Source organism: Leptidea sinapis, chromosome 15 (assembly GCF_905404315.1).
Source record: "Leptidea sinapis chromosome 15, ilLepSina1.1, whole genome shotgun sequence".
Taxonomy (NCBI): Eukaryota; Metazoa; Arthropoda; class Insecta; order Lepidoptera; family Pieridae; genus Leptidea; species Leptidea sinapis.
In genome coordinates, this window is record NC_066279.1 from 13,896,722 (window position 1) to 13,911,210 (window position 14,489).

General features: G+C 33.3%; 2 protein-coding genes across 2 annotated transcripts in view; both read right to left on the reverse strand.

Moving 5' to 3' along the window:
* The window catches only part of LOC126968316 (zinc finger protein 675-like), a 288,679-nt gene that overhangs the window by 108,085 nt on the left and 166,105 nt on the right, over window positions 1-14,489 (reverse strand). The gene's annotated exons all lie outside the window — the stretch shown is intronic.
* Window positions 5,806-12,636, reverse strand: LOC126968293 (uncharacterized). Its single transcript, XM_050813202.1, has 4 exons — window positions 10,898-12,636; window positions 9,065-10,460; window positions 7,629-7,962; window positions 5,806-6,259 (listed from the first exon to the last, which is right to left on the reverse strand). The coding sequence occupies exons 1-4, from the start codon at window positions 12,579-12,581 to the stop codon at window positions 5,972-5,974; spliced, it is 3,702 nt and encodes a 1,233-aa protein (XP_050669159.1). The 5' UTR covers window positions 12,582-12,636; the 3' UTR covers window positions 5,806-5,971.

Here is a 14,489-nt window from a genome sequence, read left to right on the forward strand (position 1 = left end):
ACAGTTGCTTAAATAAATATAAATATTTTTTTTAAGTCAGTTTGGCCGCGCGGTCTAAGGCTAATTTTTTTTTTATGGAATAGGAGGACAAACGAGTTTTTTTTAAATCATCTTTCATTAATAATTTTATTAATCATCATGTAAGAAGTACATTTCAGGGTTGTCAAACGTTATTTAAGAACAACGTTAGAAATTCAAGATAATTACAAATCAAAATCACATTATTCATGTAGATCAAGGAAATTACACTTATGAATGTCAAATGTTCTTTTTTACTACGGAAAAGGTTGAGCTTTAATGAGTAGAAGTGGCAAGAAACTCTCTATTAAAATAACATTTACAGCTTCATCGTTTTACAAATCATTTCAATTACAATATATTATGCTTCAGTACTCATTCGCGACTTGATCGGTGCGCTCGCGTTTCATTTACTTTCCTACTTACGCGATCCTTCTCCGCGGGTGTGTTGTAAAATATTTAATTACTTAATACTTATCATATCACGTGTGCATACGAACATGTCTTGCATAAAGTGTAAGGAATTAGTAACGGATTTTGCGGACTCTGCAAGGGCCATCTGCATTTTGGGTGCGCTGGAATTATGGAGACCAGCTATAGAAAAATGGGTGCCGATAAGAAGGCCGCTTGGCGCTGCCCCTTGTGTCGTGCATCTGCAACGGCTGGAATAACCCCAGGGATTCACGAGGTGCTGCTAGAAATAAAGTGTCTGCGATCAGAGATTCAGGAAATAAAAGAACTCAAAAATGAATTCGCTTCCATTAAAAATGATATCCTCAAAGTGTCTTCAGGAATCGAACAACTAAATAAAAAATGGAATGAAATGGAGCCCCGTTTCTCTGATGTTGAGGATAGACTTATTGTTGTAGAACAAAAAATGTCTACAATCACCAAATTACAGTCGGATTTAAGTGCAGTCAGCGAAACCGTTACGTTCCTCAAAAATGAAATTAACATGCGAGATCAATATGGCAGGTTGAATAATTTAGAAATCTCTGGAATACCAGCATCCAATAAAGAAAATTTGATCGACATATTGCGCTCAATGTATGTTAAAGTGGGGTTAAGTTTCGATTTGAATGAAATCGATTCTATTCACCGTGTGCGTCGATACGGCTCGCCTGGTGATAAAAACAACAGTGAGAATCGCCGTTCACCGGCCATAGTGGTGAAGTACACTCGCCGTATAGATAAGGACATGCTGCTGGCGGCCGTGCGAGCCCGCCGAGGACTCACCACATCCGACATCGGCCTGCCAGGGCCCTCCGTCAGCGTCTATATCGGAGACCATTTGACTCCACTCAATAAACAGCTTTTAAAACAAGCACGGCAATCGAAGATTGAATTCAATTATTCTTATTTGTGGATCAGAGACTGTAAAATATTTATGAGAAAAAGTGATAGTTCTAGAGTGATTCATATCTCTAATCAATCTGATTTATATAAATTGAAGTGACTTTTTTTAAACTGTGTAAATCTCACCGTGTTATTGTGTCATGCGTCGTCAAAATTCTATAATCCATTGTTCCCCCATAATTATAACACATTCTCGTACAGGTCTGTTTGGAATCTAGTATAGATTGTGCAGTTACGGATGACTTTATGTAGTATAATTTATAAAAATGAATAGTAAGCTATTGAACGGATATTATCAAAATGTGCGAGGTCTCCGCACAAAATCTCACGATTTTCTTTCTCAGATGCTGATGTGCAACTACGATTTTATCTGTATAACGGAAACTTGGTTAACATCAGATTTTAATGACCGTGAGTATATTGACAATAGATACATAGTTTTCCGTGGCGACCGGTCGCAGACCGCTCGAGGTGCGCGGCGCGGCGGCGGTGTATTGGTGGTCGTCCGCGAGCGCTGGCGACCGTTTCGTCGCGACTGGCCCTCGCCGCCGCCCGACGCCGCAGACTGCGTGTGGGTCTCCATTCCGTTAGGTAAATCATTTCACTTAAACATTGCCTGCGTTTATATTCCACACGGAGCCAACCACAGAAATGGATTACAGTCTTTTTTTGAAATATCAAGTCAACTAATAATAGACAGACCTAATGATATATTTCTAATAACTGGCGATTTCAACATCTCAGATGCTGAGTGGACAATAGGCTTGTCAATTTCTGATCTGATTTTATCGCCCAGTTCTAATTACTGTGTTAGACTTTTGATTGAATTCTTGAATTTCTGTAATTTTAAACAGTACAAAGGTAATTTCAATGATAATCATAGAATTCTAGATCTAATTATGTCAAATACTCTCTGTCTCATCTCTCACTGTAACCATCCTCTCACACCCGAGGACAGTCACCACAGATGTTTGTGTATAGATTTAAGTTTAATATCTTCATCTTCACTTAGGGCGGCTCCACAACTCAGATACAATTTCCACACTGCAGATTATACAGGAATGAATAATGAACTGTCAGTTGTAGACTGGAATTTATTTTTTGGTGACTTATCTCTAGATGAATGTTTGCTTAAATTTTACGACTTATTCCATAACTTATTTAACAAGTATGTTCCCCGTCGGTCCATCAAATCTTCCAATTCTATACCAATCTGGTATACTAAACCGCTGAGGAAATTACTTAATGAGAAAAATAAGTATCATAAGCGTTGGAAAATATATAATAATCCACTAGACGAACAAACATTCAAATTATTAAGAAAGAGAGCACATTGACGTTCCATGCTATTTCTACTATATAAATTACACTGAAGACAAAATCAAATCAAATCCTAAATATTTCTGGACCTTTGTTAAGTCAATATCATCTAATAGTGGACTGCCACAAACAATGTCTTACAAAGGGTCTCTTGTAACAGATGGAGAACATATTTGTAATTTATTCAATGAACATTTTCAATCTGTATTTGAACCATTGAGCTCAGATCCTATTGACATTGACCAACTGGAGCCCTGTCATGATGCTGTTATTAATTTGAACTCTATCGAAATTCGTGTTGATAAAGTACTGAAATATTTAAAATCTGTTGATATTAATAAAGGTGCTGGTCCAGATGGAATTCACCCCATTGTAATAAAAAGCTGTTCAACTTCATTAGCTATCCCAATCACATTCCTCTATAAAAAATCTATTACAAACGGATATTATCCGCAGCTATGGAAACAGGCACTTATTAGTCCGATTCCAAAGGGGTCTATAACGCAAGATATCGAAAAATATCGCCCGATTTCCAAACTAAATATTTTTGGAAAAATCCTAGAAAAAATTGTTACCGAACAAATGTACTCGGCTCTTAAGTCTATTATAACTCCATGTCAACACGGTTTTGTTAGAGGACGATGTGTAGATAGCAATTTGCTTGTGTTTACCGAATATATTCTCAATGCCATGGATGACAAGTGTCAAGTTGATGTTATTTATACAGATTTCGCCAAGTGTTTTGACAAAATTTCTCATAACACATTATTACAGAAGCTGTGGCAACTAGGAATACATGGCGACCTTTTCCGGTGGTTGAAATCATATATTAGTAACCGATGCCAAGCAGTTGCTCTAAGGGGATATACTTCTCAATACTGTAATATAAGTTCTGGGGTCCCACAAGGTTCTCATTTAGGTCCATTACTTTTTATATTGTACATTAATAACATAACCAATATAGCCACTAATTCGAATATTTTACTTTACGCGGACGATACAAAGATTTTTAGGATTATCAAGGATACTAGTGATTGCGAACTTCTTCAAGCTGATCTATCGAATTTTGAGCAATTCTGCAATACTAATAATCTTTTCTTAAATACAAATAAATGTTATATCATGCGTTATACACGAAGAAATGATATGATAAAATTCAATTATAAATTATATGACCAAATATTAGAAAGAGTTGATCAAATTAGAGATCTAGGGGTTATTATGGATACTAAGTTAAATTTTGTCCCTCACATCGATCAAATGTTAAATAAAGCCTTCAAACAGTTAGGTTTTATATTACGTTTAAGTAAACCTTTCAAGGATATCTTCACTTATAAGTTGCTTTATCATAGCTATGTACGTAGCAATTTAGAATTTGCTTGTACTGTTTGGCATCCATTCTATAAAGTTCATATCGATAGAATAGAGAGACTACAAAAGATATTTGTCAAATCACTTGAATACCGTACTGGACATATTTACAACGATTACTTAGAATCCTCTGAACGCAACAATATAATGCTTTTAAGACATCGTAAGGATATTTTTGACATAACATATCTTTATAAACTCCTTAATAATAAAGTGGACGTTCCTCAATTACTACATAAGATTAATTTTAGAGTTCCTTGCAGACCTGAAAGACACACTCTTCAAAAAGATGTGTTTACCATCAAAAGAGCACATACATGTCACACTAGCAATAGTTATACCAGACGAGCTTGTAAACTTTTTAATGAAAAATTTGGAAAATTAGATATTTTTCACTTGCCGTTTGCTAAATTCAAAATTATGATTAAAGAAGCCATGTCTAAGCATAAGTAGCATAAGTAAATCTTTCTGTTTTGTTTTCATATCGTAATATATTAAGTTTTGTATTTTATAGGTTTTATATTTTATCACTTTATTTGCAATTAAATTTAGTATTATTTTATTTATAACAAAGCACTCACATTGTAAGTATTAAGTAGTTTTAAAATTATTTTATGGAACTATAGGTCTTCATTAAATAAAATTGTGTAAAGTTTTTGAATTGTGACCGTTTGTATCCTGAATAAATGAAATAAAAAATAAATAAATAAATTATGCAATGCAAAGAAATGTTACAAAAATACTCAAACGTCAAATACTAAATGCCTTACGGCCGTTCCCAATATTCAGTGTATCTCTTACTTGAGATAAATATCGTAACTATCGTTGACTTTTCTGTCCCAATAAACGTATCGACGGTAACTCATCTTATCCGTACACGCTGTCTGTCAATGGGACGACATATAGCTTACCAGCGATAGAAGTTTGTATGGAAATTGCAATTCACGCGTCCCAATATAAGGCTATAAGAATGACTTATCGGGTATATTGGGATGGCTTCAGATTATTGACAGCTAATTACTGATAGTAAAAGGTAGTAATTTATCTCTATGTGTAGATAGTATATTGGGAACGGCCGTTACATGAGTAAGCCAAAAAAGAGTAAATGTAAATTAATAAGTAAAAACACAAGAGTTATTGAGTACAGTAGATGCATCAATCTAGACACACCGTAAATAAAAAAGGCACTTTGTGAGCATTTTATTGGCGATTATAACAAAATATAATACCTTTAATTTAAGAACAAAACATGAAACAGACTTCTCGGTAACAGGATCATCCAGCCAGCAGTAGCGCGTGTTCACGAGCATGACGCATGGACCAGCCATCGCCTCCCTCGACCATATTTTAGAAAAGGCTACGATATGCCCCACGTTGCCGCCAAAAGCAGTGGGACTTAAGCGATAATGCGAAAAGAAATATTTGGGGGGTAAATATTCATTGTTATTGACGTGTGTGGGCGGTCTTACATGTGATTCGTTCACCATCACGAAAGCGTTTAAACCAAAATCGTATAGTACGTTCATTAGCCCCCTCTCCAAACGCAACATTGATATTGCGAGCTGTTTCTGTCGCGTTAGTTCCGCATCGGAACTTCTATTCAAATATCACTCGAATTTTCAAAGTATCCATCTTTCTTGTCTAAGCTGAATAAAAAAAGAACTAAAAGTCGATAATCAAATATTGTACATTTTTTAAAGATAAACTACATAGGTACCATGAGAAAAAAAAACTCAGAAATCTCAAAAAATTAAGTTTCTATTACAATAAAACGGTATTACAGTTTCATACTTTAACCCCTATTATTAGCTTCATTAAGAAAAAAGTTAGGTTGTTTAGGCAGGAACCAGTAAAGACATAACCGCGGTATCGTAACAAGAAAATCAAATTAAAATGTGTTATTTATTTATTTCAACTCATCCAATATTCTCAGCACGAACAAGAACCCCTCTTTTGCAGTATTTACTTCTTCTTTATTCCTCTCCTCTTGTACGTATTCCAAGAAGCTGTCTTCTACTCCGTTCTTCGAACTTCTTTCTACGAGACCGAGAAGATTGGACATGCCCAAATGCAGAATCAGTTGGAGGATTTGTTGTTTTGAAGCAGAATTGAGATAGAGCTGCTTTAGATCTGTATACCATGATTGGTTACTATATGATGTTACCATTGCTATGTTCTTTATGGCGCTGTGAATCTGAAATCCAATTTTCTTTAGTAAAAAAAATCATTGTATTTTTTGGATGCTTTTACTAATTATGACAGTAATCACGACCATCATATTCACAAAGCTTCCTTACTCAAACAATGAATTCAAGCTCTAAAGGTTGATGCATTCAATATACAATATTTTATATTTATATAGTTTATTTTTTATTACTTTTTATGAAATGCTTAAAACGCTTTCAACTAACACTTTTTATATATTGGATTCAGCACCTTACAAACTACTATTATAGTAGATTCAGTTATTTAAAAGGAATATTTATAGTGACGATTCAAACGCCTAATTGAATAAAGTTTATTTGACATTGACTTTGACAATAGAAATCGCAAAAGTCAACATGCTTAATAAGCATCGCAAATGTCAACTTCTTGATGATGATGGTTCTGAATATGTATTAGCATAAAAAGGCATAAAATGCATTTATTTTCTCAAAATTGATTTCTTTAGAATTCTTTATTATGTCAATTCTAATATACTAGATACTACTACCGCTTAGGAAACAAATGGCGCTCTGAGAGAGAAGAAGCGTTGCAAGAAACTCTCCCAGCATTCTTTTTTTGCGCTCTTTTTAATAAAAATATACAACATTGTACTGTCATTGCTATGGCTATAAAATAATCACAATCTAGTTCCAGGCTGTTTGGTAACTTAGATATTCAACTGTGGAGTAATAGGATTTACGATAGAGCCATTTGTTTTATAACATTAATGTCATATTTTATAAAACATTTAAATTTATTTATAGATAATGCCTTAACAGGGACTGGGACTTTATTATAAAAGTGTATTACATTTACCCTTAAAGCTATTATGTATCATAAAAAGCCTACTAGAATTAGTTACAAGCAATCCCTTATTTCTAGTGTTATAATAATGAAAATTGCTTAATTAAGAGCAAAGTTACTATGAGTGCTAGTAGTGCTATGAGCGACAGCTAATTTGTTACAAAATATTTTATTCAACGGGTATAATTTAATCTTTCATGTGTATATGATGATACCATAATAGGATATTTGAGGACATTCAAAATTTCTCAAGTATTTTTGAGTTATCAACGAAAATCGATTAGCTACATCATTTTACATCTTATTTTGCTAATTACATATAACTAAGAAATTACACTTTTTTGGTGTGACAAAAAAAAATCCTGATTTTTTTTATTAATCGTGCTATACTGGGTGCACGGCAGTGCCCCCGCCAAGTCGAGCAAACTGTATCTGCCTTAGTTTATCTCTCTCGCAAGCTTTGATAACATTTATTCTCAGAGAATATGGTCTAAAATTTATCAATTCATTCTTTTCTTTATTTGAAAGTAGCAAATATTTCATTTTCTACTTACGTCCCGAAGCTGAAAGTTAATCTCGTCCAAAAAGCTCTGTAGCTGGCTTAATAGCTCCGACTTGTTATTATTTATCTTGGTCATATTCCTTAAGAATGTTGCAATCTCCTTCCATGCCTTTATAGCTGAACGATGTTTTTTCTTCTTCAGTATCTTCGGCATCCAGCGTGACTTTACATGTTTCTGCTTCACGTGTATCGAATTCTTCGATTGTTTTGTATTTCTCAGAGCTGACTTATGAAATACCTCTTTAGATGATTTGTACAAATATATGAAGTATTTATATAGTTCGAAATCATTTCTGTCAATTCTTTCGTTATTTTTCAACTGTAAACTGGAAAATTTTACTGTCATTTTTGATTGATAGAATAAAAATAAATGCTATAAGTTAGATAACATAATTGAGTTTACTTAATAAAATATAATATACTGTGACTTTTATTTAAGAATTATAAAAATTAGGTCGACTTTATTAATATAACCAATGATATTATATACAATAAAGAGGTAGATATCGCACTAGCGCGCGGAAATTGTTGCAGACAAATTCAGACAATTGTCGTAATTTCATTTAGTCGGCTAATAGCAGCGAGCTAAGCAGAACGTTTTCGTAGCAAGATAATAATAATCTAAAATGCCAACCTGTGTGTTAAGAAAATGTAAAAACTATGTTTCCAAGATATATAAGAGTGAAGGTATTTCATACACTTCGGTTTTGGTTTGATATGTCTGTATGTTTTTTATTATTTTATGTACAAATAATTTAAATCATCAATATGGCTATATATTATAATTAATATTTTTTTTTTTTAATAAAATTAATAACACTTTATTAACCTGATTTCAATGTAGTTTTACATTATAAATTTTACTACATGGACTCATGAATGAATCGTATTTTAGGCATAAATCACGGTTTATGATAAAAAATGATATCTCTGTTTTTGTTACTCAAATATGAAGCAATTAGCAAATTAGACTTATCTCTTTTTCGCTTGCCATAATTGCATTTACTATCCTTCTTTGAAGTGTAATCGTAATGTAGTGTGCTATTGCAATGTGTGCGTAAAGTATAAGTAGTGTATTCAAATTCATGTGAATTTATAATAAGTTTTCCATTGTTTGAATAGAACTTGAAACTGAAAATAGGTATAAAAATAATGTCTACAAGATTCAGAGTCAAAATAATTAATACTTGATAATTTCAATGGATTTGTATATTTACAGCAGATACTTATTAATTGTAAGTTTCACTTCATACGTAAGTACACACACGCTTTTTTAAATAGTCTCCTATCAAAAGGTGTTCATGTTTGCAGGAAAAGTACAGAAAACTCAGATCAGCTATTTAGCAGGAATTCAGTGATATACTCACCCGTACTAAGAATAATATATACCTATGAGTTGCTTAAGGTAACAACCATATAAAAACTCACGTTAAATCATTCAGCTTTGCTAATGCTGTTCTGACATCAACAGCAGTTCCAAGCCAGTCGTATCTTTCCAGTACTGCATTGTCCATCTGTATCATTTCCCGCATAACTGTTACCATGGTATCCATATAATTTTTTTCAACCATTTTATCTTTAGTTTTTAGTTTGTGTATTTTCCCGGGTACTATATTGTTGGGCGTCGGGGTTATAGGTTGAAAATCATTATGAATATTAGTCAGCTTGAAGTCGAAAACAGTATCCTTATTTGTCTTTTTGTAGTTTTTTTTTCTCCCAAAGTAATAATCAAGTGCTATATAATTTTCGTTATTGTTTTTTAGTTTAAATTTCATATTGTTTTCAGAGGCTCCGTGATGATCAGTACCTAGCGTTTCTTTTGATATAGATTTCAAACTTATCTGACCAATGGGATTCTCGTTTTCAATTACATATGCATATTGATCGTCATTATTTTCTTCTTTCGTATCTACATCAGCATTTCTTACAAAAAAATCATCACCGTCGTAATAATTATGAGGGTTAAACGATTCTGCTACTTTCAGAGGCACTGGGTTGAATATATCAAATTTATGATATTTTGGTACATTGTAGTAAAAAGTTTTTAGTTTAAAATTGCTAGAAAATGTTTTGTAATTTGGAGTTTTAAATCGGTTGCGACGGCTAGCATCATCTATTTCTATATTTATATTGTGTAGCGTATTTTTTATTTTCATGATATTTTGATCTTTGTCGCCTGCATTTGGTCCGTAGCGGTTATAAGGATCGTAATATGCATGATTCTGATCATAATTGTATATTGATATATAGTTGGGATTATCCTCAGTTATGGCTCGCTTCACTTCTTCATAAGGCTCATCGGAAGTTAGTTCTGGAGCTTCAAGGTTGTTTGGTGAATTTCTACTTCTGATGATTTGATCTTTCTCGTCTATATTTGATTTGTTACGGTTATAAGAATGATAATATGCATGTTCTGGATCGTAAGTATGTATAGGTACATAACTGGGAGGCTTTTCCGATACTTTTGGGTTAAATTTTTCATAAGACACGTAGAACGGTTCTTTCATAACTTTGATATTGCCTAGAGTAATTCTATTTTTTATAATTTGATCTTTGTCTGCTGAATTTATACCGTAACGGTTATAAGGGTCGTAATAAGCATGTTTTGGATCATAATTATAAATAGGCACATAGTTGGGATTATTTTTAGTTAATTCCCGGTTCACATCTTTATTGGGCTCATCGGAAAGTTCCTGTGAAGTGTGTGAAGTTCCTTCACCATTTGGTCCATTGCTGTAATGAGGATGGTCATTAGCATGTTCTCGATCGTTTTTTCCTTTTTGGTCCAGCATTTCATTGGGCTCGAATGAAGGTAGACCCGAAGCTGGAATTAAGTGTTGTTATATCTTTTTTCAAATTATCATGATAATTATAAGCACAATTAGTAGTATTTAATGGTTTGGTCAGGTGACGAAACGACGTTAAGTATCTATAAATGTTAAAAGAGTCACCTTGATGCATTTTATTTATGTGGAAATTTAAAACGATGAAACTAAGATATATATTTAAGTGCACTGAAATCATCTACGCCTCAGTTCATTTATTTTGTATACTTTGTTTTTTTTGCCTCTCAGGTAATCCCCCTATTTTTTACTTCTGCACGTTTATTTTTGAGGTTTTGAGCAAGGCATCATACTATTATTTCAACGCACTACGTGTTTTATTACATAATTTAAGTATTTAGATGGCATCAAATTGGCTGGAGTGTTATGGGATGTGTGATGACATGAGCAGGAATGATTATTTATGCAACATACTTACGTAATTCATAAACTTCATATTGATTTAGTGTTTTTTGTTTTGAAGCATCTTCCTTAGGACTTTCACTGACTTCTTTATATTTTAACTTAACAGTCACTTCAGCTTGTGGTGATGAAATATTCACAATATTTTTATTGATCAACAATGTATTTTCAGCTGATAATAGTTTATTATTTACCGTCGGTTTATCGACTGAATAAAAATTGGTCACTGTTTCAACATCAATAAATTTTATTTTACTTGTTTTGTTTAACGATGATTCTATTATGATACTGGAATTATTATCGTCTGATTTAATATTATCTTTAGATATGTGAACTGCGTTGCTTGTATTTAAAGGTAAATATATATTTTTCCGGTGTGTTGGCATATTTATAAATTTGTTTTCGGTCAATGAATTGTTAACTTTAAATGGATTTATTGTAGGGTTGGTCACACTAATTACACCACTATCTAAAGAGTTATTTCTTAAATGTTTTGTTTTAGTTCTTATATAACTGCTTGTTAATTTGCTATTTTCTGTATCCGATTCATTGTACTTTCCTTCTCGAGAAGTAAAATGCCCTTCAGTTATCGGCATTGCAGTGATAGTACCATTTATATACACTGAACTTGAAAGATTTTCTTCTGAGTACGTGACATTAGACTCCGAACTTTTTACTGTTGGCATATACATTCGTTTGTTTTCGGTCAGTGATTTGTTAACTTGAATTGGATTTATTGTTGGTATGGCCACACTACTTACATCACTATCTAAAGAGTTATTTCTTAAATGTTTTGTTGGTTTATCAGTTATTATGTAACTGCTCGCTAACTTGCTCATTTCTGAACCCGAATTACTGTACTTACCTTCTTGAGAAATCATATATCCTTCAGTTATCGGCTTTGCAATACCGGTATTATTTCTTTGCTCTGAACTTGTAAGATTTTCTTTTTGTCCATCTGAATAAGTGTAAATAGACTCTGAAGTGTTTACTGAATCTTCTGGACTTTTGATTTCTTTAGAGTTTTGATCAAAATCACTTATTACTCTTGAACCTAAAGCCTCGTCATCATATACAAAGGGAGTTTTTGTAGTGGTGGAATAATCAGTGTCGTTTAAATTACCAAGACGATTTTCGGACCCCTTTTTTGGTATATTTGCATCAACTGTTGGATCACTTCTGACATTTATAGTAGAAGAAAAATTGCCTGTCGTGTTTAATAAAATAGTCGATTGATTACTCACTGAATTTTCATAATCAACTTCAACTGGGATTACTTCATAATCAATATTCTCTCTTTTAGTATCCTTCCTATCCCGTTGTTTTGCAGCTTTTTCAAAACTTAATGGCAAATCTACATGTTCACTATTTTCATCATTTTGTTTTTTACTTTTTTGTTTCTGATAAGATCCCTGTTTTCTTTTTTTGACTCGTGCTTTTCTTTCTTTTTTCAAATTATCAGTTTCTTCTTTAATAATCTCTTGGACATATGAAGAATGAACGCTGAGTTCATCGTCTGACAATTCCGTATGCGTTGTATTAGGAATTTTGTCACTGTGAGATTCTTCTAAAATTCTTCTGGCTATCCTTTCAAGAAACTGTCGTTTTTCTTCTTCTGGTAGTAAATCTATATATTTATTATCACTATCTTTAGCAATCCCGCACTTAAATATGAGTAAAAATATAACCAATTGGTACATGATTGATTCAGTATATCAAGTCATTTTGTTAAACAAGATACAATGAAATGGATTCGTTTCAACTTTATTTGATTGAAATTCTATAGTAAAAGCTAATCAAGCGTAGGAAAAATTGATTGCATTTATACATGAAATCTACAATGGAGATAAGAATTTTAGCTGGGATAAAATCTTCATAAAACTGTTTCATTATTTTTTATTCATTGCAATATTTTAAATTATTTAAAGTTCTATTGATAAGTGCGAGAACATTAACAGGCAGTCAGTATTTACTATCAAGGCATACTGTGATATATTTTGAAAAAACCAAATGATAGTTATTATAGTTATGATATAATTTAAATTTTAAAGTTTAATTACTGATACCGAAACTTGCAAGCTCAAAAATCCTATTGCGACATTGTACATTAAGTCGTTGGGTGGGTCATTCCCTTACCTCAAATATGGGTAGCAATCGCCGATCCATGCATCATGCTGCTGACTTGGTCGTGCTTAAGGTTAATCATATCATTGAAACATAATATCTCCCTAATCGGTAATAATAAGTTAAACTTTTTTTAACCGATTTCACAAAAAGAGAAGATTTCGACTGGGTGAACCGATTTTGTTGATTCTTTTATATTTGAAAGCTGGTAGTTCCCGTATTTCAATTTCATCCGGTTTTGACACCGGCATCCATGAGAAAACAATATATGTCTAAAATTTGCACTAAGTATGTGAGCGACAAATTGACGAAAACTCATTATCAAAAAAACCGATTTTAATGATTATTTTTTAATGGAAAGGATATAACTTCAAGAATAGTTTGGTAAGGTTTAAAGTAACGGAACTGTTCAATTCTTAGGAGAAAATCTTCGCAAGTCGCATTTGAAATTGTCCTCGAGGTAGATTTCCTCTCTTCATATATGCTTTTCTCCTTGACTTCATTTTTTTCAATTAAACGGCACTGTCTTATATGAGCAGCACGTATAGTACACATATTATTCGGACAAATTAGTTAGCGTACTTCAAGGACACTAAAAATAAAAATTAAGAAAAAAAACAGAGGCGTACGGGGCCTCAGCGGGGGGACACCGATTCCATTATTTTGTCTATTAAGCCCTGATTTCACCATTGGAGTAGAACGTGTTTAGAACACTTTAAACTAAGCTTACGCCTTAAATGAGTGTACTGATTCAATTCGGATTCACCAACACAATCTAAACGCAGGTATATCCTAAACGCGTTAAAACACTGACCGCCGAATTTTCGACGTTCACCTTATCTGATCTCGTTCAATAGCTCTGTCACTGTCGTTATCGTAATATAAACATTGACAAATAACAATTTTGATTTTATTCATGATAGTTTTGACAGGTATTTGTATTTATACTTTATATTGTTTACGACATGAGTTTACGTCAACACGTAGAAAAGGTATTGGTGAATTCGCTTTGTTTCTCATCTCATTTCGGCGTATCTTTTCCGAAGGGTCATTTATATATTAAGTAAATTATATTCAATTCGACTGTAGACAGATCTTTGACAGAACTATTATAAGGCAAAACTTCAAGTCAGCTCACATTCTAGCACTCTCCAAAGTGCATGAACTCAGTATCTCCTCGCGATTGTCTTCCGAATGTCTGCGCAGAGTTTTAGAATACTTCGGTTACATCGCAAGGAAGGACGATGGAAACCTTGAGAGGCTCATTGTGGTCGGCAAAATAGATGGGAAGAGGCCTCGTGGACGCAGTCCAAACACGATGGTCCGACGAGATCCGCCCTCGATTCGACGGTTTACAATGCCTTTCACTCCGCCAGAGACAGGAATAGATGGAGAGCGATCATACGAGAGAAAATGATACAGAAGGGTGGTCTCGACTTTCAGTACCGAGGATTACGACGCAGGGAGGACGAGGAGGACAAAGT